This window comes from Arvicanthis niloticus, chromosome 18, assembly GCF_011762505.2.
Source record: "Arvicanthis niloticus isolate mArvNil1 chromosome 18, mArvNil1.pat.X, whole genome shotgun sequence".
Classification (NCBI taxonomy): domain Eukaryota; kingdom Metazoa; phylum Chordata; class Mammalia; order Rodentia; family Muridae; genus Arvicanthis; species Arvicanthis niloticus.
Genome location: NC_047675.1, coordinates 54,465,769 through 54,491,953, shown reverse-complemented (window position 1 = coordinate 54,491,953; position 26,185 = coordinate 54,465,769). Strand labels below are relative to the sequence as shown.

At 38.8% G+C, this 26,185-nt stretch overlaps 1 protein-coding gene, 1 non-coding gene and 1 pseudogene across 3 annotated transcripts in view; 2 read left to right on the top strand and 1 right to left on the bottom strand.

The window, feature by feature from the left end:
- Nucleotides 1-26,185, top strand: part of Ccdc7 (coiled-coil domain containing 7) — a 297,148-nt gene that overhangs the window by 241,848 nt on the left and 29,115 nt on the right. For both annotated transcript variants that reach the window (XM_076916072.1, XM_076916071.1), the window contains exons 46-52: nucleotides 64-159; nucleotides 2,585-2,680; nucleotides 3,004-3,102; nucleotides 4,075-4,161; nucleotides 10,364-10,459; nucleotides 13,168-13,263; nucleotides 26,054-26,149. In XM_076916072.1, coding sequence (XP_076772187.1) covers nucleotides 64-159; nucleotides 2,585-2,680; nucleotides 3,004-3,102; nucleotides 4,075-4,161; nucleotides 10,364-10,459; nucleotides 13,168-13,263; nucleotides 26,054-26,149 — 666 coding nt within the window. The remainder of the gene's footprint in view (nucleotides 1-63; nucleotides 160-2,584; nucleotides 2,681-3,003; nucleotides 3,103-4,074; nucleotides 4,162-10,363; nucleotides 10,460-13,167; nucleotides 13,264-26,053; nucleotides 26,150-26,185) is intronic.
- Nucleotides 4,487-7,856, top strand: LOC143435040 (tripartite motif-containing protein 30A pseudogene; annotated as a pseudogene).
- LOC117723584 (small nucleolar RNA SNORA17) lies at nucleotides 18,173-18,301 on the bottom strand. The gene has a single exon (XR_004608688.1). It is a non-coding gene; the product is annotated as a small nucleolar RNA SNORA17 (small nucleolar RNA).

Below are 26,185 nucleotides of genomic sequence, written 5' to 3'. Positions count from 1 at the left end.
AGCTGTGTTTCAGTAGTTGATATATTTCTAGTACCACTGAATGATTTTGGTTTTGCTTTTCAGGCCTATCTAAAACCAGTAACTTAGACAAGGAAGATTCTCAAGCTACACATATTTTGCACCTGTCAACCTCTGCTATAATGAAACTTTTGCTTAAAGGTAAAGAAGCCATTGTCATTCAGATGTGGAAAACAGAACACTGTTATTTTCTCACTGTTTCAATGTACCAATACTTTCAACTTCTGGGCATCCCAGCATACAAAGAATAATACAGGCACAGAATGTGTTCCAGTTTTTTTTTTTTTTCCTGTAAATAGACAACTGGGGGGGGGGGGGCTTTGTTTTTCTGCATAGTAGCAGAATATTATGTATAGATTCTCCCTTATTTCTAACCCATGTAAATTGATGTGTTTCCTTCACCTCTTACATCCTTAATATTCATCGTGACATTATGAAGTGTGAATATTTGACAGTTCTTCAATAATTCTTTTAAAAATAACCTTTACATTTGTACAATCAAGTGTGCAATCAACATCATTATAAATCATTTTTCTGCTATTTTGTACTTATGCAGTAGAGTTTGTGAGTGGAGTGCTTGGATTCAGGACCTGTATGTTTTTAATTCAATAGATACTGCATGGAATATATACATGTCAATGCTAGATAACTGTAGTTAATAATTATGGAAGTTTCCTGATTATTAGCACTAGACATTTTAGGAATTCAAAAATATCAGCAAGATAAAATTACATTGATTAGTTGTCAGTAAGATAGAAAGTGAGCTATGGAGTCTGAGAGGCTCCCTTGGGTCCCAAAACTATGGTACAGAGCTAAAGAAATCTATTTTAAGGGCTTCAGAAATGGTTATGGTTCCAAGTTTGATAAAATAGACTCCACTTCAACAAATAATATGAAGGAGTAAAGAAAGATGATCCTCCACAAACACCTACACAAAAACTCATACGTATATGCAGTCATACTACATACATGTACACATATCAAAAGATAACAAAGACAAAGTCTATTTCAAAAACATTTTGAATCTAGAGAGATAGTCAACCCTGAAAACATACAACAGGTAGCATTATCAGACTGAACAGGTTATATTTAGAAATATACATGTATATATGTATACATGTATGCCCAATAGTAACAGTGGAGGGGTAAAGCCAGGTAACTGTGGGGCAGAGTGTATGTGACTATTGCCAGGAAACTATGGAGCAGGAGCTTAGAGAGAATGCTAACAGAGCCTATAATCCCAGTTCCTGGAGAAATTTATGTGTGATAGGTGATAAACACATTCAGCCTACAAGGCATGGTAAGACCATGACTAAAAGTTCCCAGAAACAAGATGGTAAGATGGTATAGCTTAGTAGTGGAGTTCTTACCTTGCATACAGAATGTTCAGGTTCAGTCCTCAGTACTTGAAACAAATAAAAAGGTAGACCAAATATAGGCAAAGTGGCCAAGAATTATAACAGGGTATCTGGGGTGAGCAAGAGTTTATATGACAAGTGGGTAAAGCCACTTGTTGCCAAGCCTGACAAGAGTTAGTCCTTCAGACCCATATGGTAGAAAACAGAACTGGATTGTGCCAGCTTTCCTCTAGCTAAGACAACTTGTGTAAGGTGTCAACTGAGTTCTAGTGGTATTTAGCAGCTTCTGCCATGTCAGCCCTGCCATCTTCAGCAGTTAGCCTCAGTCTCAGTAACCATCATCTACATTTTAAGTCTCTAATTATAGAGAAAATATAATGGATTCCTTTTGTGTGCTGAATGGAAATGAAAAAGGATAAATGGTTGACTACCAGAACATCCAACTTTGGATCTGAGGGAGAATAGATGCACATTGCTCAAACAGGCACCTGCTTTAGTGAATGGAAGTGTGAACATTTTATACTTGTGCAATAAATACATTGTAGAAACATTTACATGTAAATTTGGTCAGCTGACTTTGAAAAATGATTAACAGTCCCACATTCTATGTTTTATTTTAAAACTCATTCCCAAGTAAAGAGATACCGAATCTTTATTTTATTTTACTTTTTAAAAACACATTTCTAAATGCATACACTATATCATTTCTTATTATCTATTCTCTCCACTCCTTTTTGCACTTTTTCACTGTGGAAATGTCAGCTTCTATTTAAAAGCAGGAAAGGTTGAAGTATAGCTGAAAACTGGTATTTTAGTCACTTGTGGATGTGTGTGTTGCCATACTGGTATCTTTTATTTCTCATACATGTATATATGACATTTCTATGTGTTATTTGAGACAAAGGCACAGAATATAGCAAGACAAGAGTCACATTCAGGTTGGCAAGAAGATGACCATCTTCCTGTCTCAGCCTCCCTAATGTTGGAAATGAAATAAAGGGATGTGACAAGTCTCTCATCACTATTCTTTGTTACCTGACTTATACTCTGATAGTACCCTAAAGGGTATAAAATATCATGATTCAGGGCTTATTAGAAGAAAGTCTATTTGTGCTTGTTACCTGTCAACATGGATTGCTGAGAGATGAATGTGCTTCAGAAGTGGTTTATTTGCAGTACTATTGAATAGCATTGTTCTCACTTTTCAGAGGAAGCTAAAATTAGGCGCTTAGAGAAGAAATTATTTAAAGGATCAAAAATTCTGCATAAATCATCCTCTTCTCTGAAGAAGTTTATGTTTGAAGGTAAAGAGTCCCTGACATACAGAACTCTGTTCTTTTCTCACTGTTTCTATTTTCCAGTATCTTCAACAAGTACACCCTCTTCTTATTCTAATCGTATTCTTACTATTATCTTATTCTTATCTTCTTTATTCTTTCTTTACTTGGCTTATTGTATTAAAATGAGCTTTTATAGGATATTAAATATCAGCCAAGGATGATTCACACAGAATCTATTCATGGTACTTAAGTATCATAGCTGATTAGATACTGCCTAATAATAACAGAGTTGAAAGAGACACTGTCTTCAGAAAATGTTATTGAAAGACCTTGTTCTCATCTTTCAGAGCCATCTAAGACTAAAAAGAAAAGGAAGAAAAGAAAGATCATTGTTAAAAATCCATACACTCTGCCCATCACTACTACACAAAAGCTCATGCTCAAAGGTAATGGAGTGTCAGCAGCACAGAAGTGAGCAGTGTGGGCTCTGTGCCAGTCCCACTGTTTCTACCCATCTGCTAACCTTAACTAAACGGCTAATATTGTGGACGTAGCATACATTCCATGGTGGCATAATCTTTAGTGTTAGGAGTTGGCCATCAGAGCTGTGGTATCATTGTTCTTAATTGTCTTATTTGCTTATGTTTGTATAAAATATTCAAGTGTGTAGTTGCTGGATAATGGATATAGATGCTTTTAATTTTAAGATTTTGGCAGTTTATTTGAAAAATTACAGTTAATAATTCTGTCAGTAAATAAAGACCTATTTCTAAGTATCTTCTCCAAAAATAGACTTTATAAATTTGAAATGTGAATGTTGACTTACATTGTTAATAGTCAATACTGCATTAAGGAATAAATTATTCTAGGAAGATGCTTAGAATCTCAACAATATTTTGCAGAAATATGAAGTAGTCCATTTGAAAATTAACATGAATCTTAGAAATCTTAATAGTCTAAATAATAAAAAAGAACAAAATAAAGACTTTATAACTTTAAAACTCACTAACAAGACAGCAATGAAGATATCATGATTCTAACTTGCACACAGGTGGCATTTTCTTAATTGATGATTGATGTGGAAATGGCCTACTCACCATAAGTGGTACCACCCCAGGCTGGTGGTCCTTAGTTGCATAAGAAAAGCAAACTGAGTGAGCCATGGAAAACAGGCCAGTACCAGAGTTCCTCAGCCTCTGCTTTGAGTTTCTGCCTTGGCTTCACCCTATGAGAGAATGATCAAAGTCTGCAAATCAAATAATCCCTTTCTTCTTTTAATTGTGGTCTTTATCACAGTAATTGAAAGCAAACTAGAACATAAGGTTAGACAGAATCTATTCCAGACTGTTAAGTTTGTACCTAAATACCTGAGAATGCCTATTTGCAGTACAATGAATCACTTTGTTCTCACTTTTCAGATCAATCTGCAATGAATAACTTAGAAAAGCCAATTGTTAGAGGAACAAGTATTTTGAAAAAATCTGCTAAGAAACGTGTGCTCAAAGGTAAGGAAGTCTATGGCATCCTAATGTGTAAAACAGAACTCTGTCCTTTGATCACCACTTCTATTTTCCAGTATCCTCAACCTCTGGGCCATTCCAACATACAGAAAACAGAGTCTGTTCCAGTATTTTTCATGTAAATAGACACCTGTGTGGGGGACTTTGTTGTTCTGCACAGTAATGTGATTCTGTGCATAGATTCCTTCTTGATTCTAACCCAGGTAAATTTGTCTCTCATACCTTTAATATTCTGCACTATTTCTGTTGTGAGACTGCTTGAGGCTTCTACACTAGTTCCTTTTTAAGTCACCATTACATTTTTGTGATCATGACTACAGTCAATGGTGCAGTCATCAACACGATACATTTTTCTTCTGCCACTTATACAGTAAAGAATGTGTGCGTGCAGTGGTTGGATTCAGGACATGCCTACCTTTAACATATATATATATATATATATATATATATATATATATATATATATATATATATATGTGTGTGTGTGTGTGTGTGTGTGTGTGTGTGTGTGTGTGTATGTATATATATATCATATATATTAGGATGAATGTAATTTTAGTTATGACAGTACTAATATATATATGAATATATATGAATACTATATACATATATATACTAATATATATATACATATATGTATGAGTACATATATATATTAGGATGAATGTAATTTTAGTTATGACAGTAACCACATGAGAAAACTTTTCCCTGGTTCTTAGCACTAGACACTTTAGGAATTGAAAATGTTAAAAAGATTAAATTATATTAGTCAGTTGACAATAGCAGAAAAATTACTGAAAGACTATGGTAAATTTCCTAGGGCCTTGGAGATAAGTTGTAGAACTAGAGAATTCCATTTGGGGAGTTGCAAAGATGGCTCAGTGTTTAAAGGGTTTGCAATTCAATAAAGAGCACCACAATTCAGATCCCTGAAACCCATGTATAATGCAGCGTGCAGGCAACAACCCATCTGTAATCCTATATTGCAAGGCATAGAAGATCCTCAAAACAAGCTGCCTATCAAGATAAGGCACATAGTCTGGCTCTGAGTTTGATCAATAGACACTGTCTCAGTAAATAGGAGGAAGGAGTGAAGAAAAATGATTCTTTGCAAACACCGCAGACCACAAAAAGAACAGGGTATATGTGCACAAATACCCAAACAAAATATATGCAAAGCAAGCATGCATATGCAAATAACAGCACCCCCATGTTTATATGTTAAAAGAGAACAAGGGAAAATCCATTTTTAATTCATATGAAATCGTGACACAATGTTGCAGTTAAATTAATTGTGAAAAACCTGGAAAAAATACCATTTCATAATTGCAGAGCTTACTACAGAGCTACCGTGATGAAAGCTTTGTGGTTCTCACAAATGGCAGATTACTGAGACCAATGAAATAGAAGAGTAATGCCAGAGGAACAGTAATGTAATGGCTAATCTTGGTTGTCAACTTGACTACATCTGGAATCAACCCAAGCAGCTGGAATGTCTAATATCTGTAAAACTTGCTTCTTCCTTCCTTCCTTCCTTCCTCCCTTCCTCCCTCCCTCCCTCCCTTCCTCCCTTCCTTCCTTCCTTCCTTCATTCCTTCATTCCTTCATTCCTTTCTTCTTTCCTTCCTTCCTTCCTTCCTTCCTTCCTTTCTTCCTTCCTTCCTTCCTTTCTTCCTTTCTTCCTTCCTTTCTTTCTTTCTTTCTTGGATCATTTGAAGTGAGAAGGCTTACCCTAAATCTGGCCCATACCCTCATGTGGTAGCCAGTATAAAAAGGCATGGTAGAAGAAAACTTTTGCTTTTTGCCTGCTTGTATTCATTCTCACTGGTAAGGTCATCTGTCCTGCTACTGAGGTATTCCTTTGTCCTCTAGAAATACTCCAAAATTCCAGCACCAGATGGGATTTCTGAAACATCTAGCTTCGAGGACTAAACAACTTCCAGATTATCAGCATTTCTATCAGGAGACAGTTATTGTTAGACTAGCCAGACCACAGAATGTAAGCTACTCTAACAAATCCTCCTTCAATAAATATATATTCATTTTACCAGTTCTATTTCTTTAGAGTGCCCTGAGTAATAAAAACAATATGTCATTAGGAATCAGTTTAATAATATGTCCATTTAAGAGTACAATGTTGTTATACCCATAAATCAATGCAACCCTCAAGATCATTGCTATAAAGAGGCTCGAAAGAGTGTAAGACTTAAAGGCAGTGGATGAGTGCAAAGCAACATTTACTTATGGACACAGCAGGACAGCTACAGATGAACTCACAGCCATTGTGATGAAGAGCCCCAAACTTGAGAGACCCTTCCTCAAGTCTCAGAAAATCACGACCACCCAAAGATCACAAGAAACCATACCTGGATGCAATCAGCAGAGGCTTTATTAGGGAAGTAACCTGGCAGCCAGCGGTCTCACTACCACTCACGCAGGAGTAGAGTTCGACGACCACAGCCAGTCCGAGGAGGGTTTTAAAGGGAAAAACCACAAACCAGGGTAGTGAGGGGTTGTCAAGGATACAAAACATAAAAATAGTGGTACATTTCAGAGAAACCCACCCTGAAAGGTTAACAGCCATGGAAATTACTCAGTATAATCATTTTTCTCAAAAATGTAGTCTTACCAAGTCACTGTCCCCTATACTGTCATTACAAAATATTTCTTGCTTCCTCCAGTCACAGCCCCACCTAGATGGCTTGTATTTTTTTATGGTCAGGAATGTGTCTTCCTGCTTCGGGGACCCCCACACCCATAGGTGGGCCTGTTGCCTGAGGCTTGAGGAATGTAATCCAGCAAGTGTCCTCTGATTCAGGGGCAATGTCCTTTACCGGAATGTGAAGGCCTGAAATCTTATTTTCAGTTCCGCATTCTGGAATCTGCACTTTTCCTGCTCAGGTCTAAGGCAAAAAATCTACACATATTTCATAAAATGGCCTTTATAATTTTTCAATCTACAGTGACAGTGTATACTAAACCTGTGCAAGTTCCAGTCATACCAAATCCCACATGAAGAAGAGTTGAGCACACAATCCCACCCAAGGGGTGCAGCTACTGGTAATTGTTAGCTGCTTGGAAGTGTAGAAATATCTTTCTCTAAGAATACAGTCCAGCGATACTGGGTCCATATGACTCTACATGCAAAGAACCATGAAGTCATTGCCATTAACAAAGAAAAAGGACAAATACAACATCTGAGTTTCTATAGGAGGAATCTTCAAGTTTCTGAGACCTACCATTTCGGTGTCCTGGGATATCCAGCTATTTCCTCAGGGAAGCATTACTGGGAAGTAGACGTGTCTAAAAGTGATGCCTGGCTTCTCGGATTAAATGATGGGAAGTGTGCTCAACCTCAATGTCACTCAATGGGTGAAATGGCCTTCAAATTAAAACACAATTCTAAACTTAAACAAAATGGAATGTATCAACCTAAATAAGGCTACTGGGTTATAAGGATGAAGAAAAGGTCAGTATAAAATGCCTTTGATGAGTGTTCTATCACTCACAATTCCAGTGTCTTGGCCCTCTCTCTGTGTGTTCCTCCTACTCGTGTTGGAGTTTTCATGGACCGGAAAGCTTGCACTCTTTCATTTTATGATGTTTCTAACAATGGAGCTCTCATCTATAGGTTCTATGACCCTGCCTTCCCTCTTAAAGTAACCAAATGCTGTGCATAGATCCTTCTTATCTCCAACCCAGTTAAATAGATCAATTTCTTTCAAATCTCAAACCTTTAATTTTGTGCATGATATGCTGAAATTCGAATATGTCATATCACCTCAGTGGCTTCTTTTTATGTCACATCTATATATCTGTTGTTGCAAATACAATCAAAAGTCTAATAACTATCACTGAACAGTTTTTTATAATACTTATTTAAGTCTATACAGTAGAGGATGTGAGCAAGATTGTTGGATCCAGGTCATTTATGCTTTTAATTCCACATATACTGTACAAAGTATTTATATAACCATTCTAGAATGATTGTAGTTAGTTTAGCCGTGGCTGCCTGAGAAAACTGTTTCCTGATTCTTGGCTCTGTATTTTTATGAATTGAAAATATTAAGAAGATATATTACACTGGACAGCTACCAGAAGCACAGAAAGTAACTTAAGATTCTAGAAGACATCTCCAGAATTCAAAGATATGTTGTAGATCTCTCAGCAGTTTAAGCACTAGGTGGCTACATGGCTGAGTGAGATCAGGACTCAATTTTTTCAGTGAAAAAGACAGTGGGAATGGAAGTAGTGCATGGGTAGAGAACTAACCTTGCATAGAAAATGCATAGATGCAGGTCTCAGTAGTTTAGCCAATAAAAAAATCAGAAATTATTGGCAAAGACATCAATTTGCAACCAGAGATGCATTGTATCACTTCACTTCCAGCTTGAGCAGCCTCCTCTCTACACCCCTACCATTTGCATTACAGATGGCTTGACATTCTCAGTAAGCCCCATCTGACTAAAGAGAAATGTTTCCTGGAGTTCTTTATTCCTCTACTTTGTCTTCTAAATGAGCCATTCAATGGGTGAAGCTTTCCACTGTGGTTTTTACTTGGCTTATTCAGTTTATTTCCAATGCCATTTTTGTTTTCTTTAGCAATTTTATTTGTGTTCTATACCATGTATTGATCTCCTCATTTCATTGGAAATCTCTGCATTTGTCGTTTTGGCATATATTCACATATTCCTTGAATTGTTTGAAAATGTTTACAATCATTCTTTGTAATTCTTTTAAGTGATTTCTATAGATGCCATTATTATGGGATTAGTGATTTGTGAAGAAGAGATGTTGTCTTGGTTTATCATGTTTCTGTTTTTGCACTAGGATCTGCATACTTAGAATTAGTTCATTATAGTTTTTCTTTTGTATTTTTAGTTTAAAAATTCTAGTTATTTTTTCTTTCAGTGATGGCATTTGCAATATTGAGTAAAAGACTAAGTCCTACAAGGGTTGGAGTTTCCTTTCCCTCTGTGGAAATGGTATTTAGATTCAGAGGCTTATTCATCTGGCATCTTCCTCTAATTGTTAGGTCTTGTACAGTGTCATCTAGAGTCTCCTACCTGGTTCTTAAGCTTTCCCTATGATCTGTGAAACCCTTCACACAGCTATAGGTGTGTAACAATTCTGGCCCCTAACCTGGTTTCTTAGTTCCCTCTGGAGCTTCTGGAAGATGTGGGGTGTTGTAAGCACCAGCAGCCCTAATGTGGAATCGAATATGATTCCCACTTTTCCACAGAAGCCACTGGGAATTATGATACCCTTTATAAAATATCTTCTAATTAGCCCATAATGTTTGCAGTTGTATTCAAATACACATTAAATCTATTTTTATTATCATACTTTCTTTTTAATAGCATTCAAATATGCTCACACTAATATTTGTTAGTCTCTGACTACACTCAGTCACTATAATTTCTTCTTGCTTTTTAAAAATATTCTATGTTTTTATTTGGGAATATATGTATATGTGTATATACGTATACATATATACATATATATGTATACACACACACACATTTATATATATATAAATGTGGCAGGGAGTCATGCCATGGTGTGTCTATGAAAATAAAGTACAACCCTGTGGAGTTGGTTTTCACATTTACATGGATTCTGGCTAAGTAACTCAGATTAGCAGGTTTTTGTGGCAAATGCATTTTTAAGCTGAGATGTCATACCATTTCCCAAATAGAGTTTACATTATGAGAATACCACCATATTTTTTTCTTTTAGATGTAGATAGTCCTGCATAAAGTTAAAAAATGATTTTGTTCATTGTGCTTTTTTTCAAACTTAATCCTGTGACATTTGCATTTACCACTTCTGTACTTCCTTTGAGACAGAAATGTGCCATGAGGTTGGTATCAGAATTCCATTTCAGACAGGCAGACTCCTACTAGTCTGCCCTCCCTGTAAATGCTGCTGAACACAACCACGTTGAGCTGTCTTCTTCAGGAATCCTGTCTTACATTTTATATAAATACTCATAGCACATCAACTACCCAGAAAAAATGATACAGAGACTCCATTTCTGCAGGATAAGTTAATTTATTTTGAAAAACTGAAAAGGATGATAAAGAAGATGTACTTTTGAAGGGGATTGACATTGATTTTAAAGCTTTAAAATTTAAAGTTAGTTTGTTTCTAGTAGACTTGATTGACATTGTTCTTGTATTTCCAGGGAAGTCTAAACCAGAAACATTACACAAGAAATGTGATAACCCTTCAGATGATCTGGTTCTTTCAACATCTAGCGCCAGCAAGCAAGAGGTTGAAGGTAAAAGCATCACTGTAATAGAGACCTGTGAAGTAAAACTCTGTGTGTCAGGTGCATTGTTTCTATTTACTAGTGTACTTAACCTGTGGGCCCTTCCAACAAACAAACAATGTAAGAACAGCAGGTGTTCCATGATTTTGCTGTCAATAGATAAGTGTGCACAGGGCTTTGTGGTTCTGCACAGTAAAGCATTCTGTGTGTGGACACCACCCCCTTACAGTTAACCTAAAGCAACTTGGTAGATTTCCCTTATCTTTCATATGTTTAACTTTCTTTGAGATTATTTGAAACAGAAGATATAATGGTTTATGAGTATCTCATTTATTGAGAAACCTTTGATTTTTGTTATTACAACCCAAATCAGTGGAACTATAAGACCATTGTACATCTCTATTATGTTGTTTATATTTACATAAAACACAGAGGGGCTGGGCTGCGCATAGAGCTCTGTCAGTACAGTGCTTGTGCTCCAGGCCTTAGGACCTGAGGTCAGATGCCCAGTACTACACAAAAAAAAGGCATGCACAGTGCCTACACGCAGGGATGTTGGCAGGTTCAGTAACAGAGCCTTTCCGAAAAACTGAGGCAGAGGGTTGGAAAGAAGGATCACTGATTTTGAGCATTTGCTATTCTTCCACTTATAAATTTAATTCCCAGCACTAATTACAGGCAGCTCACAACTGCTTGTAACTCTCTTCTTGCTTGGTAGGGTAGGAGGGATCCAAACACAAGTAGCATACATAGACATGGACACATACACACACGGGGGGGGGGGGGAGGGAGAATGGGGAGAAAGATAGAGACTGCAAATGAATAAATACTTTTAAACTAAAATAAATACTGATTGAGAAAAATACCTGACATCCAACTTTGGCCAGTACCTGGGTGCAAAGTGGTGTCAGGAGTAAAGGAAAAGAGTAAGAAAGAAAAATGGGCAGTATGATTGAGGAGATAGCTCTGTAAATGCCTTCTAATCCTAAAACTGGATCAGCAGAGACAGTGGATCCCTGAGGCCCACTAACCAGCCTGTTCAAGCTAATCTGTGAGTTCTGTGTCAAACAGAAATCCTGTCTCAAAACGAACAAAGTGAATAGCACAGGTGGAATGAAACTCAATTTTCACTCCTAACCACCACACATGCTCACACATGCAATCTGGAAAATATACAAGAACACTTATGCAGGTGGACCCACAGCATAAATACACCCACATTCACAACATATCAATTAGTTAACGACCTAATTGATTAGCGTGTGTAAGTGATAAGTTAATAATTCTGCCAGTAAGTTCATAAAAAAAGAGAAAAAATCTCCATTTTATTAGGCAGCATTAGTCTTTTGATGGACTGAAAATACTAACAATATTAAATTATGTATTTCTTTTGGAATATTTTTTAGAAGGGTCTCACTACATAGCCATTGATAGGCCAAGAATTCACTATATTATAGACTAGACTGGCCTTGAACTCACAGAGTTCTACCTTCTTGCACCTCAAGGGCTAGGATTAGAGGCCTGTGTCACCATGCCTAGCATAAAATGATATTTTACATGTCAAAACCACAGAACATGATTTAAAGAGATTAGAAAGTGCCCATTCCAAATTCATTCCAAAAGACATTCCAAATTTGGAGAATTCCAAAGAGATTCTACAAAAATATAAAAGTCAAATTTCAAGTTCTTACAAAGTCTCAGAAGACTATTGTGGTCCTAATCATCTTGTCAAAGTAGCACATAAGAAGAATTCTGCTTCATGATTCCAGAACTTATTCCCATGCTACAGAAATGAAAGCATTATGGTTCTGGCATACAGACAGGTGACACACACACACCAGTGAAACAGAAGAGAGATCTCAGAACTAAACTCACCCATTTCTTGCCAACCACAGAGTGAGGAGAGAACAATCAGCCACACATTGTGCAGGGTAAAAGATAGATATTCTATGCAGATGCATGAAATGGAGGCCCTTAAATTATATTCAACACCCAACTCAACATGAATCAAAGACCTATAGGTAAGATCTAAACTACAAAAATACTAAAGTAAAACTTAGTGGAAGCCCTCCCTATATGATACTTAATTTGCCAATGTATTTTTGGATAAAAACAAAGACTTTTCTCTCTGGGATGGGATCAAGGCTTCACACATGTTACACAACTACTCTACCAACTAAACTACACCCTAGCCCTCTCCCTCCATTCTTGCACTGTATTCTCTATTATGGGCATGAAACCTTCTGTTGAAAAGACAAAATAATTGTGAACAAACTAGGGACTTAAACTAAACTTAAATTTTACATTTTAGTTTCTTCTGGTCTTATTTATTTTCCTACTGATTTTTAGAGGTACTTCTCTGACCTTTATCTGTAGCATTTCTACTGTTTGTGAGATGAATTTCTGTGTTTAGGAAGCCTGGCATCACACTCCATATGTAGGAAGGCTGTCAGGGTGATACCCTTTCCCCTGCCTCAGTCTCCCAATTGCTGGGATCCCCAGGCTGAACCAACATCATAATATTCTTTTATAGCACATCAATTACCAAGCAAAGGTAGCTCAGACAGCATCTCTTTGTGCTGGTTACACTGCTTTATATGGGTTACTGAACACTTAAAAGGAAGCTAGGGTTTGGAGAAGATTAAGAATTATTTAAAATATTAAAAATTGAAATTATTTTATTGCTAGTATCATCCACTAATGTTCTTATTTTTCAGAGCAACCCAAGCCTGAAAATGTAGACAAGAAAGTTTTTGATGATTCATACAGTCTGAAAATTCCAACATCTCCCATAAAGAAGCATATACTAAAAGGTAAAGAAATACCTGTTATACAGATATGTGAAACAGAGCTCTGTTCCATTCCAACTATTTCTATTTACAAGCCTCTACAACCTGTCAGATCTTCCAACATACAGCTGGCACTGCAAGCCATGTGTGCACATCTCATGCTTTTCCTGGGAATACACAATGTTGGAAGAATGTTTGTCTCTGTACACTAATAGGATCCTGCACACAGATGCCCTTTACCTCTAACCCAGGTGAATTCTTGTCTCAGTCTCTTAGTATTTTGCCTGATGTTCTCAAATGTGGATATATCACACATCAATAATTCCTTTTATAATCACCTTTACATTTCTGTTGTAAACACAATGGAGTTATAAATATTGTTGCATGCAGTTTTATGAAGCTACTTAGATTTCTATGAAGTAGTTTTTAATAAGGATTGTTAAATTAACAGCATATATAATCTTTTAATTTTAACAGGCATTACAAAGTAATTTCCAAAAAATATAGTTAGCAGTTCTGCCAGTGTGCATTAGAAACCCAGTATTATATCCACAACTAGACTTTTTAAGGACTGAAAATATGACAGACATTAAAGTATTGATATATGTTAAAAATACTGAAAGTGATAAAAAAGATTCAGAAGAATTTGTATTAAATGTTGAAAGATTTACTGAAATAGTAAAGTCCACTTTAAAATTATTACAGAATATACATTTCATAAAGTATAACATATTACAACATTAAAAATATTATGGTTTTGGCATATAAAGAGATGACCTGTAGACTACCAAAAAAGCAAAAAGATACCAGAATTAAACTCACACCTCTGCTGCCAAGGCCCCGAGACCATTCAGTGTGATTAGGTATTCCACCATATATGGTGCAAGGAAAACCAGATATTACATAGCTGAGTGATGAAGCTCCTCAGTTTAGCATAAACTATTTTCAAAAGTGAACTCAGAATGAATACAACCCTGTAAGAGCCAAACAACAAAACGTCTAGAAGATGTAGAAGAAAGCCCACATGAGATTAGAATTGATGATGTGTTTTGGGGGTGACCTAAAAGATAACACAATTTAAAAATAAAAATATAGGGCTGGTGAGGTGGCTCAGTGGTTAACACCATGGAACTCTCTTCCAAAGGTCCTGAGTTCAATTCCCAGCAACCATGTGGTGGCTCACAACCATCTGTAATAGGTCTGATGCCCTCTTCTGGTTTGTGTGAAGACAGCTACAGTGTACTCATATAAATGAATTAAATAAATCTTTTAAAAATATAAGTAAATCTGGCTTCATGGGAGTTTTAAAAATATTTACATCAAAGTGTCAGAGCATTTTTCAAGTGATATATAATAAAAAAAATTAAAAGACAAACCATAAAAAGCAACCTACAGGATGAGAAAAATGTTTCCAATTTTATGCCAGATTAAAGATTAAATATCTAAAAATATATTTATAGAACTATAAAACTTGATTTAACCACTTTTTCTATTGCTCTGATGAAATACCACAATAAAGGCAACTTAAAGGAGAAAGGTTTGCATTTGGCTCACAGTTGAATCCAGTATACTAAGAAAGTCAAAGCAAAAGGAGCCTGAGGCAGCTGCTCCCATTGTATCTAAGACAAGAAGCAGATAGTACTGGATACATCTCACTCCTAAGTTTCTTTTCTCCACTTAACACAGTCCAAGGTCCCAGGCCAGAACTTATACTACTCCAATAAGCATAAACAAGTCATGTCTAGTTAACCATCTTCCATCATGTTCAGTTAGCACTGACAATCACAGCACCACCTTTTCTCAACCTGACACCCAAACATGTGAATTTAATCATAACATTTTACCTCTTCTCAGCAAATTCTCATGGTCCTCTGCTAGCAGAAATACAATTCAGGTTCCAAAGGTCCTATAATCTTTAGCAAGTAGAGTAGGTTAGAGGTCCAAAATCTACATTGTCACCTGAGACTCAAGACAGTTTCTATGTGCTCCCTAGGGTAAAAAATATTCGGTAACATATGTTCATCACAGCACCAAATATGTATGCCATGCAAAGCTTGACCAAAATACAGCAGGGAAAGCACCAAATCTACAGCTCTATGTCCAGCATTGAGGACTCATAATGAAATAATCTGAGCTTCCAAAGGCCTCAGCGCCCCCCACTCCTCCAGTCCTGCTGTCTGCAGCACACTATCTCTTGATTAGGCTGGCTTCATTCCATGCCTGCAGCTTTCCTCAAGAGACAGCCCACAGTCCTGGCATCTCTAGTATCCTGTATTCTTCACTGCAATGTGGGATCTACCTCCATAGCTTCATACATGTCCTGTTGGGACCTCATTACATGGATTCTGATACTGCAATATGTTGCCTGCCTACAGCTGCTCTTTAAAAGTGTGGACCAGGAGTTTGTGACCCCATACTTTTGCAAAGTTGGTGCCTGCCAAACAACAACCATAGTGTTCCCAATTATAGCCCCAGACTGAGAATCAGTCTGACTTTTTTGGACCACAGCTATATCAGTCTCTGCCTGCTGACCCTGGAGAAAAACAGCCATAGGCACTTGCCTTTAACGAGAAAGGAACCCCTTCTGTTGAGACACTTTTTCTTTCATATACACTTAGTTCTTCACTGAGTAGAGGTTTCAGTGGATTTTACTGTCAGGACACCTTCCCTATTATCCTTGTTCAACACAGAAAGTTTTCCTAAGTAGTGCTTATCTATCTCTTGAGCAATCAATCACAGCTGCTGTCTAGACTCACACCTTAATGTCCTACTTCTGAAAATTTTCTTTGCCTAAAAAAATTAGTTCATTGCTTCTAAATTCAACTTTACTCAAGTTCTCAGGGCTCAAGAATAATTAAAATAGATTCTTGGCCAAAATATCACACATGTAGCCCCTATCCATGTTCCTGATATTCTGTTTGCTCCCTTCTCAAAATTCTTGAGCAAGTTTTCCACTACCCACAATTCTCTTAGCATTGTTTTTTTTTTTTCTTCCCAATCTCTCACCACAAAGTTCCATTATGGTCTGTTTATAGCATTCAAGGGATTTTTCTAAAGCAAAGTTCCAAATTCCTCCACATTCTTTCTATAAACCACTTTAAAAGTCGTAAAACCATAGAGTCAGGCTTTTTTTTCTTTAAAAAAAAATTGTAATTGGTTCTGTCTGACTTTAACATCATGCACCCCAATTTCACTCATTTTACCCTTCCCCTCGTACCCAACTTCCACTCTTGAAACCTCCCTCCAGAACAATGAAAAAAAAAATCTCATTCAAACTATAGTGTGTCACAGTGTATCCCACAGTATACGCTTTGTCCATACTTCTTTGCTTGCAAATGTTGGATGAAATTGTACGAGGCCTCTGGTTTCTGATCCATTATCACTACAGGACCCTTATATCTCTGATATCCTGTTATTGCCCTATGTCATGGACAGCCTGTAGTTTTGAACTATAGCATTGGCAACTTAATACACAGCAGTATTTCATCAATAGGTAGATATTGGGTGTGGAGCAATTCAAAGTCCTAGATCTGGGCCTAAGAGGTTTTGAGCAAGACCGCCAACTCTCCTGTACCCACACCACCAGGATGACCTCTCCTGCCCTGATCTACATGGCCCATCCAATGCCTCAGTCACCAAGGAGCAGACCCAGCTTTCATGCCCTTGGGATTGGCTCATCCAAAACCACACCATCAGTGCCAGCTCTACTGTGCTGCCCAGAATGGGTGCAGGGCCAGTTCTCCCTAGTTCCACAATGGCAAGGGGGTAAGATTGCTCTCCAGCTCTCATTCCCTAGGAGCCTGCATACCAGCAATACCTGCAACCAGGGCTAACTCTGCCTTTCTGCACAGGCAAGGTGCAGGGCCAACTCTCTCAAGAGTCCCAGACAGTGAAAGACAGGGACAGGGAAAGTTCCTCTACTCTCAGGACCCCGGGGTCAACTCTTCCTGCATGCCATAGTGGTGAAGGATGAGGGAGGAGAGGAGGGCATCTCTCCCTTGTCCACTCCACTTCACAACTGATAACAGGCATGGTAAATCCTCTCCTGCTCACATCTTCAGGGCCAGCTCACACACAACCCCCACATTCACGGCCAGCCCTACTGTGCTTCCCAGGTGATCTTCAGGGAATGCTCTCCTGGGCGCTGCAGATGTTGAAAGGCAAATACAACTCTCTCACCCTTGCAACCACACAGCCAGCTTTCCTTCCTGCCACAAGTAGTAATGGATAAGATGGGAAAGGGCATCTCTCCTTTGCCCACACTCCCCACATGTGGGGCCAGCTCTCTCATGGTCACATCATCAGTCCCAAACACATTAGGGTCAGCTCTAGTGTACTGCCAGGCAAGATACAAGTCCTGCTCTACCAAGATGCTGCAGCTCATGAGGGGCAGGAACAGACCTGCTGCTCTCATGAGCCCAGGGCCAGCTGTCCCATGATATCCAGGCAAGAAATAGGGCACAGCCTTCAGACGTCAAAATATTCCCAACCATCAACAAAGCCCAGACTAGAAACAGCTGCCTGGACTTTGGTGCTAACAGAGCCCTGCTGCTGCAGGGACCCAGATGTGGCTACCACTGCCAACACAGGCTAGGATCCTGCTATAGTTCCAGGTGGCATCACCAGATACTCACATTGGGCTCTTCCTCACTACCCTCAAGTGTCCAGTTCTTCTTCATTGTACCCTCATCCTTCTGTTTCTCTTTCTCTTTCTTTTTTCCACCACTTACTTGATTCTCTTCTCTTAGTGATGCCCAGGGTCTCTGAGTATCAAGGGTCATCTTAGGAGTGATCTCAGGAATGCTTTCCCCTACCTGTGTATTATGCCTCCAGGCAAAGGTCATCTCAGACATGGCCTGCCCACCCCCAGGCCTGTGAAGCACCAGAATGATGGTCATCTCAGGCTAGCTCTCTGTCCAGGGGCCTGCATGACACTTTAGGCTACTGATAATTCAATTTTCACAGTCAGAACACTGAGTGTAGCCATATCATCTCTTCTTTAAACCACCTACTAAGGCACATATGACACAGCAGACACATCTGCAGCACCTCTAGAAGAAGCAGGGTCAGGCTTTTATAGCAATGACACAAGTCCTGGTTCAAATTTGCATCTTTCTTTTCCCACTTCTGTAATAAAATATCCCAACAAGAGCAACTTAAGGTAGAAAGGGTGTATTTGTTTATATTGGCTCACAGTTCAACTATACAGACCATCATGAAGGGCAAATCAAGATGGCAGTGGTTTGTGACAATGCATTCAAAATCACAAAAAGTGATGAGTACATGATTTTGCTCAGTTCCTTTCTCTGTGAGTACAGACCAACACAGGTAATGGTGCTACCCACAATGGGTGACTATCCCATCTTAACTATGTAATCAAGATACTCCCCCACAATCATACAAAGAAAACCACCTCCTAGGCAACACAAGATTCTGTCAAATGGACAATTAACACTAATCATAACACTCAACAAGAAACTTAAGTAAAAGCCAGGCAAACTCTACTCTATTCTAATAGCTATTTCTCTGGGGGAAATATTACAAGTAATTGACATACACAATATAATAAATATCATCCATGATTAGGAAAATCAACCACAAATTGAAGGTGTAATAGCTCATAACTATTATATGGCTATATCAGAAAGGAAGGAGAAAAGGAGGAATAAGTAAAAGAAAGAAAACTTTGCCATTTTCAGGAGAGAGGGGGAAATGAGGGAAGGAAAGAGAGAGGAAGAGAGAGAGAAAGAGAGAAAGAAAGAGAGAGAGAGAGAGAGAGAGAGAGAGAGAGAGAGGAAGAGAGAGAGAAAGAGAGAGCACATGCTGGTGGGTACAGCTCTTTCAGAATCTGAGGCTTACAAATTCACAGCCAGCCTGAGCAACATGGCAATAGCATGTCTCAAATTTTTAGTATCAAGAAGTGGAATGAATATTTTTTTTTGTTTTTTGTTTTTGTTTTTATTAGATATTTTATTTACACTTCAGATGCCATCCCCTTTCCCCATTTTCCCCCTTAGAAAACCCCTATCCCATGCCCCCTTTTCCTTTTTGCATTTATACATTTTTTAAAATAATGTTAATCATAAGCTTTATAAGTTTGGAATTGTTCAATCAGAGGTGTAACCCACTGACCAACCTAGATATAACAACTATCTTTGACTGGTGGAGATACATGAATATCTGCCTCCCTGTCTCCCCCCTTTCTCTCTTTCATCACCTAGCTTCTCCTCTCCTTCTTCTTCTCCTCTTCTTACTCCTTTTCTTCCTCTCAGTACTCCTCCTACCTTAGCTCCTCCTACACATCACCCTTCCTGTTAAAATGAAACTTTTCTCTCAAAATACAATTAGAGGATAATTATGCCAATTTGTACCAGTGAGGTATAAGATAGTCCTAATACCCCATCCATCCTTTTGTTGACTAACCAGCACCTCTGTCATCTATCCTAACTAAAACATTTAGTTCTGAACCTGGCTTTAGGATGAATGTCAGCTGACGACCATCCACTCAAATCTTTTCTCTTAAGGTAAATAGCTATAAGTTTTCAACCCCGTCAGAAATCCAGAATGACTGAGTTAACTATAATTGTGGGAAGCACAAAGCATAGCTTCTAAAACTTAGCCAATTTATAGACCTCTGAACACCTGAAAAGCCCCTATACTACCGAACGTTGGAGCATCAAATCTTCAGCCTTCTGGCCCAGAATCATCTGACAGACCTTAGTGATGCAGGATTATTAAGGCCTGATTACTCTGTCTAAGCAGATATAATCAGTCGACTATTCTGCATGTGTGTCCTTTTCTGGACAGTAATTTGTCTGTAGATGGAGAGAGGCAATTCTTGCCTAGGGGCTGTCACCACACAACTGGAATAACTCCAAGGATGCTCAATTTCTTCTTAGAATTCAATACAGGAAGCTGTCAGGAGCAGACAGGTCTCTAATCAAAATGAACATTAATATATAAATATTTGTAGCATCAGTTCTATGGACTTCTGATGTTTTGAAAACCAACTATCCATGTAAGGTAACCTGGACTGTTGTCTGTTCACTCCTCTCAGCTATTTCTAAATAAAATATGGAAAACACCCTAACAATAAACTCAAAACCATGAATTTGCTATAGTCCCTTAACACATAGGTTAACCGTCCCAAATCAGTTAAAAAAGTTAAAGAAGGACTGGGTCTAAGCCTTGTATTCCTAAATGTGTTATACAGGCACAATGCCCATGAGCGTATCAATATTCATCTCATTTTTATATTAATAAGAGGCTTGTACCAATGAAAACCTTAAATTTGAGATCAAAGTAAATTTTGTACCATTTAAGAAATTATAACTTCATCTTGATAATAATTATACAGATTTCTACCAATAGGTTATGGCTATGCAATAAGTCCTAGCTAATCCCCCCTGTTCCAACAAAACCACTACTTTTCCCTAGAAAGACAGACCATTATTAACCACATTAGTCCCCAAGCTCAGGGAATAGGGGCGCTGACTCTTCTTTAACTTCTTCAAGCTGATTAAGGGCGTTGAGATTTTAGAAGAGGAGTGGGGGGAAGAGTAAGTTGATAAGCCTCTGATGCTGTGTCTTCACTGAATCCAGATGGAATTCTAGGACATCAGAGGTTTGGGCAGGTCTGCTCAGTATGCTTGATGAGTAGATACACCAAGGCTGTGTATTCTGCAATATACAATTCTCAGAACAAGTTTTAGTATCAAGAAAAAAAAAATTTCCCACCCCCGGGGGGCTGACATTTTTTTTTTAAAGATGTTGGTTCTGAAGACTTTTTTTTTTCGCTTGTTAAAATTGGTTGTAGTATTTACGTTTCAGATTTTATCCCCTTAGCCTACTTCCTCCCACCACCCAGAAACCTCCTATCCCATCCCCCTCCTCATGCTTCTATGAGGCAGTGACCGCACCTACCCCCCCTCACTATCCCCTCCCTGCCCTCACATTCCCCCCCACACACTGTGTGTTCATTTTTTTATGGGACCAAGAAACTCCTCTCCCACCTATGTCCGACAAGGCCATCCTCCCCTACATATACCTCTGGAGTCTTGGGTCCCTCCCTATGTGTTTCCAGGCTGGTGGTTTAGACCCTGGGGGGCTCTGGTTGTTTCTTATTGTTGCTTTCCACCTGGGGTCAATAACCCTTTCTGCTCCTTCAGTCCTCTCACTAAGTTCTCCATTGGGAAACCCCTGATCATATCAGTGGTTAATTGTGAACATTGTCCTCTGAGTGTGTTAGTCTTTGGCTGACCTCTAAGGAGACAGCTATATCATGTTCCTCACATTATGCACTTCCAGCCATCCACAACAGTGTTTAGATTCGGTGGCTGTACATAGGGTGAATACCCAGGTGGAATGGTCTCCTGATGTACCCTCCTTCAGTTTCTGTTCCATGTTTTGTTTCCCTATTTGCTCCCTTGAGCATTTTTGTTTCTCGTTCTAAGTAGAACTGAGGCATCCCCTCTTGGTCTTCCTTCTTCATGAGCTTCATGTGGTCTGTGGGTTGAGTCTTTGCTAATTCAAGCTTTTGGGCTAACATCTGTGGAGATATGTTTGTGTAACTATCTTCTTTTGGGGGTTTTGGAAGATTACTTTCTTGCTTTTTCTAGGTTGTAGTTTCCCTCCTTGTGTTGGAGTTTTCCACCAATTATTCTTTGAAGTGCTGGATTTGTGGTGAGATACTGTGTAAATTTGGATTTGTCATGGAATATTTTGGTTTCTCCATCAATAATGATTGAGAGTTTTGCTGGGTATAGTAGTCTGGGCTGGCTTTTGTGTTCTCTTAGGGTCTGTATGATATCGGTCCAGGATCTTCTGGCTTTTATGGTCTCTGGTGAGAAGTCTGGTGTAATTCTTATAGGTCTGCCTTTATATGTTACTTTGCCTTTTTCCCTTACTGCTTTTAGTATTTTTTCTTTGTTTTGTACATTTGATGTTTTGACTATTATATGGCGGGAAGTATTTCTTTTCTGGTCTAAACTATTTGGAGTTCTGTAGGCTTCTTGTATATTTATGGACATCTCTTTCTTTAGGTTAGGGAAGTTTTCCTCTATAATTTTGTTGAGGATATTTACTGGTCCTTTAAGTTGGGTGTCTTCCCCCTCATCTATACCTATTATCCTTAGGTTTGGCCTTCTCATTGTGTCTTGGATTTCTTGTATATTTTGGGTTAGTAGCTTTTTGTATTTTGCATTTTCTTTGACAGTTGTGTCAGTGTTTTCCATGGTATCTTCTGCACATGAGATTCTCTCTTCCATCTCTTGTATTCTGTTGGTGATACTTGTGTCTATGACTCCTGATCTTTTTTTTTTTAGGTTTTCTATCTCCAGGGTATTGTCCCTTTGTGATTTCTTTATTGTTTCTACTTCCATTTTTAGATCCTGCATGGTTCTGTTTAATTTCTTTTCCCGTTTAGTTGCATTTTCTTGCAATTCCTTAAGGGATTTTTGTGTTTCCTCTTTAAGGGTTTCTATCTGTCTACCAGTGCTCTCCTTAAGTTCTTTGAGAGTGTTATTTATGTCTTTCTTAAAGCCCTCTATCATCATCATGAGAAGTGATTTTAATTCTGATTCCTGCTTTTCTGGTGTGATGGGGTGTTCAGGGCTTGCTCTGATGGGGGAGCTGGGTTCTGATGGTGCCATGTAACTTTGGTTTCTGTTGCTTACATTCTTGCCCTTGCCTTTTGCCATCTGGTTAACTCTAGTGCTGCCTGTACTTGCTGTCTCTGACTAAAGCCTGTCTTTCTAGTTATCTAGCTTGTGTCTGATCTCCTAGGGGTCCAGATGTCTCTGTGATTCTTTTCCAGCTGCACTGATTACAGTGGTACCTCTAGGATGCCTCAGGATATGGTGCCTCCAAGGTAGTAGTCCAGCTAGGTGTCTGCTGTTCTGGGTGCAGTGTCTCCTCTAGAATATCTCAGGATATGTTGTCTGAAGCTCTGAGTTCATTTGTTCCTCTGTGGCTCTGGATTGAGTGGACCTTCCAGTATGTCTCAGGTGGAATCCGGGGTCCACACAACAGCAGACCTGGCAGAGGTCTTATCCAGGCATCAGACCTGAGAACTAGTTTCTAAGACACTGTCCAAGTTAGAGCGCCTGGGATCCCTGCTTCCTCTGGATTCTTGGAGGTTGGGGACAGAGCTGCCACCCAAGATCTGCTCAGTGCTCTGGCCCAGACTGGAAGGAACCAGTGTTCTGGGCCGGGAGTGACTTCCTGGGTCCTTTTGGTTCCCAGTTACTCCCTGTCTAGGGTGGGCCCTGCTGTCTGCTTACCTAAGATACTGCCTGAGTTCGAGTGCCTGGGATCCTTGCTTCCTCTGAGTTCTTGGAGGTTGGGGGCAGAGCTGCCACCCAAGATCTGCTCAGTGCTCTGGCCCCGACTGGAAGGGACCAGTGTCGGAATGAATGTTATTAAGGTATAGTGTACTTGCCACATACAGAATATACACTTGGTTTTACTCCTCAAGAATTCACAATAAAATAAAAATAAAAGTTGGAAACAATAAATGTCAAGAAATTGGAATGAGAAACTCATGGTGTTATCTGATTTACAAATGGCTTGATCTGCCCTAGCATTTGTAACACACATGCCCTGTCCATTCAATAACTCTTTGTGTGTGGAACACAAATGATGTGAGAATAAATCATGAATGAGGAAGGGAGGCAAGGAGAGTTAGAGGATGGGTGTGAGGATGGTAGGGATGAAGAGAAGGAGGGAGAGAGAGTGAACCAAAAGAAATTGGACTCCTGTTCTGCAAGCAGCAACCAATTGTCATGAAATATGGCTTCAGGAGCCCTTCTCCCTTCCACGCTGGGGTTTTTTGTTGGTTTAATCTTGCATAGGTTTTAAGTATTTGGTCACAATATTTTTAAGCATAGGCCACTGTGAATTCATCTGTGCAAAACACCTGGTACAGGGGTCCACTAAATCTGGCTATTGTAATCTGTCTTCTTCCTCTTCCAAAAACGATCTCTAAGTTGCAAGAGAAGAGAATGTGGTTTAGAGGTCACATTTAGAGGTGGACATTCCACAGTCTCATGTATACTTCATGTTGTCCAGTCATGGATCTCTTTATTAACAGCCAAATGCTGCAAGATGGAGGTCTTCTGATAAGAGTTGAAAAATGCATTAAACTGTGGGTTAAGGATAAAGACTTAAGGGGTAGTTTATTTCTGTCCCCACTTAAGAAATAAGAGTGCTAGGTTCTCCCCTATAAGTCAGGTAGCCATGAGTTCTTGACCCAGTTACTAATGCTGGGAATTAGTTTTATCTTGTGGAACAGTTTTAAATGCAGGCAGAAAGTGGTTGTTATGCCTATTTCATCCATGTCACTATTGTACCAGTAGACAAAATTTTCCAGGACAGTTGTTATTGTTGCTCACAGGATCCATACCTGAGTAAGTTTGTTCATTACTTTTCTCCCCAGGAGTATATGGATAACCCACTCCCCTTCCCCTTTTGATATATCCTGTTCTATCACACACACACACACACACCCCTTTTCCTGCTTCAAATCACCTGAATTCTATTGCCTTCACTTGAGATCTAGCCCCTATGGCACCATACTAAAAGTTCCCTGACTTCTATGTATTGCATTTTCAAAACTGATCTAAATGTGTAAATCTAGAATCTACATATGAATAATAACATGCAGTATTTTTCTTTCTGAAGCATGTGACTAAACAGCTAACCCTGAGATCTTAAAAGAAGAAAATGGATGAGAATATTTGCAAACATATTTTTAAAACAATCAGTGTTCTTGCCACCACCCGAGAAAGTAAACTTAAACTGTTTGGAGACTACCTCTTACCCCAGTTAGAATGGTTACAGTTCAGGTGGTTACAGTTTAGACACACCAGAAGAGGGCATTGGATTCCATTACAGATGGTTGTGAGTCACCATGTAGTTGCTGGGAATTGAACTGAGGACCTCTGGAAGAGCAGTCAGTGCTCTTAACCACTGAGTCATCTCTTCAGCTCCAGGAATTATCTTGATTACATTTATGGGGACCTGCCCATTATAGGTGACACCATTCCCTAGTCAGGGGATCTGAACTGTACTAAGAGCTGGAAAACTGGTCCAGTGAGATGGCTCATCTGGTAGACATACTTACCTCTAAGCTCAAGGACCAGATACCTGGGACCCACACACTGGAAGGAGAGAACTGACTCCCACAAGTTTCCTTCTGAGCTTCACATGTACTTCCAGCAAATATTGGCCCAGACTCCCACAAAGTCATTAGTCTAAAAATCGCTTAGTGATCGTTAGAAATGCAAACTGGTACAGCCACTGTGGAAATCACTGTGAAGTTTCCTAAAAGAAACTAACTAGATTTACCATATGATCTTCCTTTGCCACTCTTAGTTGTGTTCACAAATAACTGCATCCTACTACAGAGATACTTACACAAACATTTATTGCAGCCATATTTTCAATAACCAGGAAATGAAAACAGCCTACATGTCACTGTGACAAAAGGAAAGTACATACAGAAGGTATTTGTGCTGGCCAAGTCACTTAGTCTAAGTAACTGAAGAAAGTTGTAAGAGGCTCAGCTTTAAAAATAGTTACCGGTAATTTCTGACTTTTTAAGAATTAAAATCAGTATATTTCAAGCCATCATCATGGCACAGTTCATTATTCCTAGCCCCCAGGTGTAGAGGTGACAGTTTGTGAGTTGGAGGGCATTATGGTCAACAAAGTGACTTTTAGGTATGATAGGGCTGGATAAAAAGATTTGATCTCAATAAAACAAAATTAGTTTATCTCTAGTATCCTTCGACTGACATTGTTCTTGTGTTTCCAGAGCAATCTGAATCTAGAAAATTATACAATAAAGGTGTTGGCCTTCCAGATACTCTGGTTCTGTCACTATCTGGCTCCAGCAAACAAGAGGATGAAGGTAAAAGTATATCTGTAATGTAAACATATGAAATGA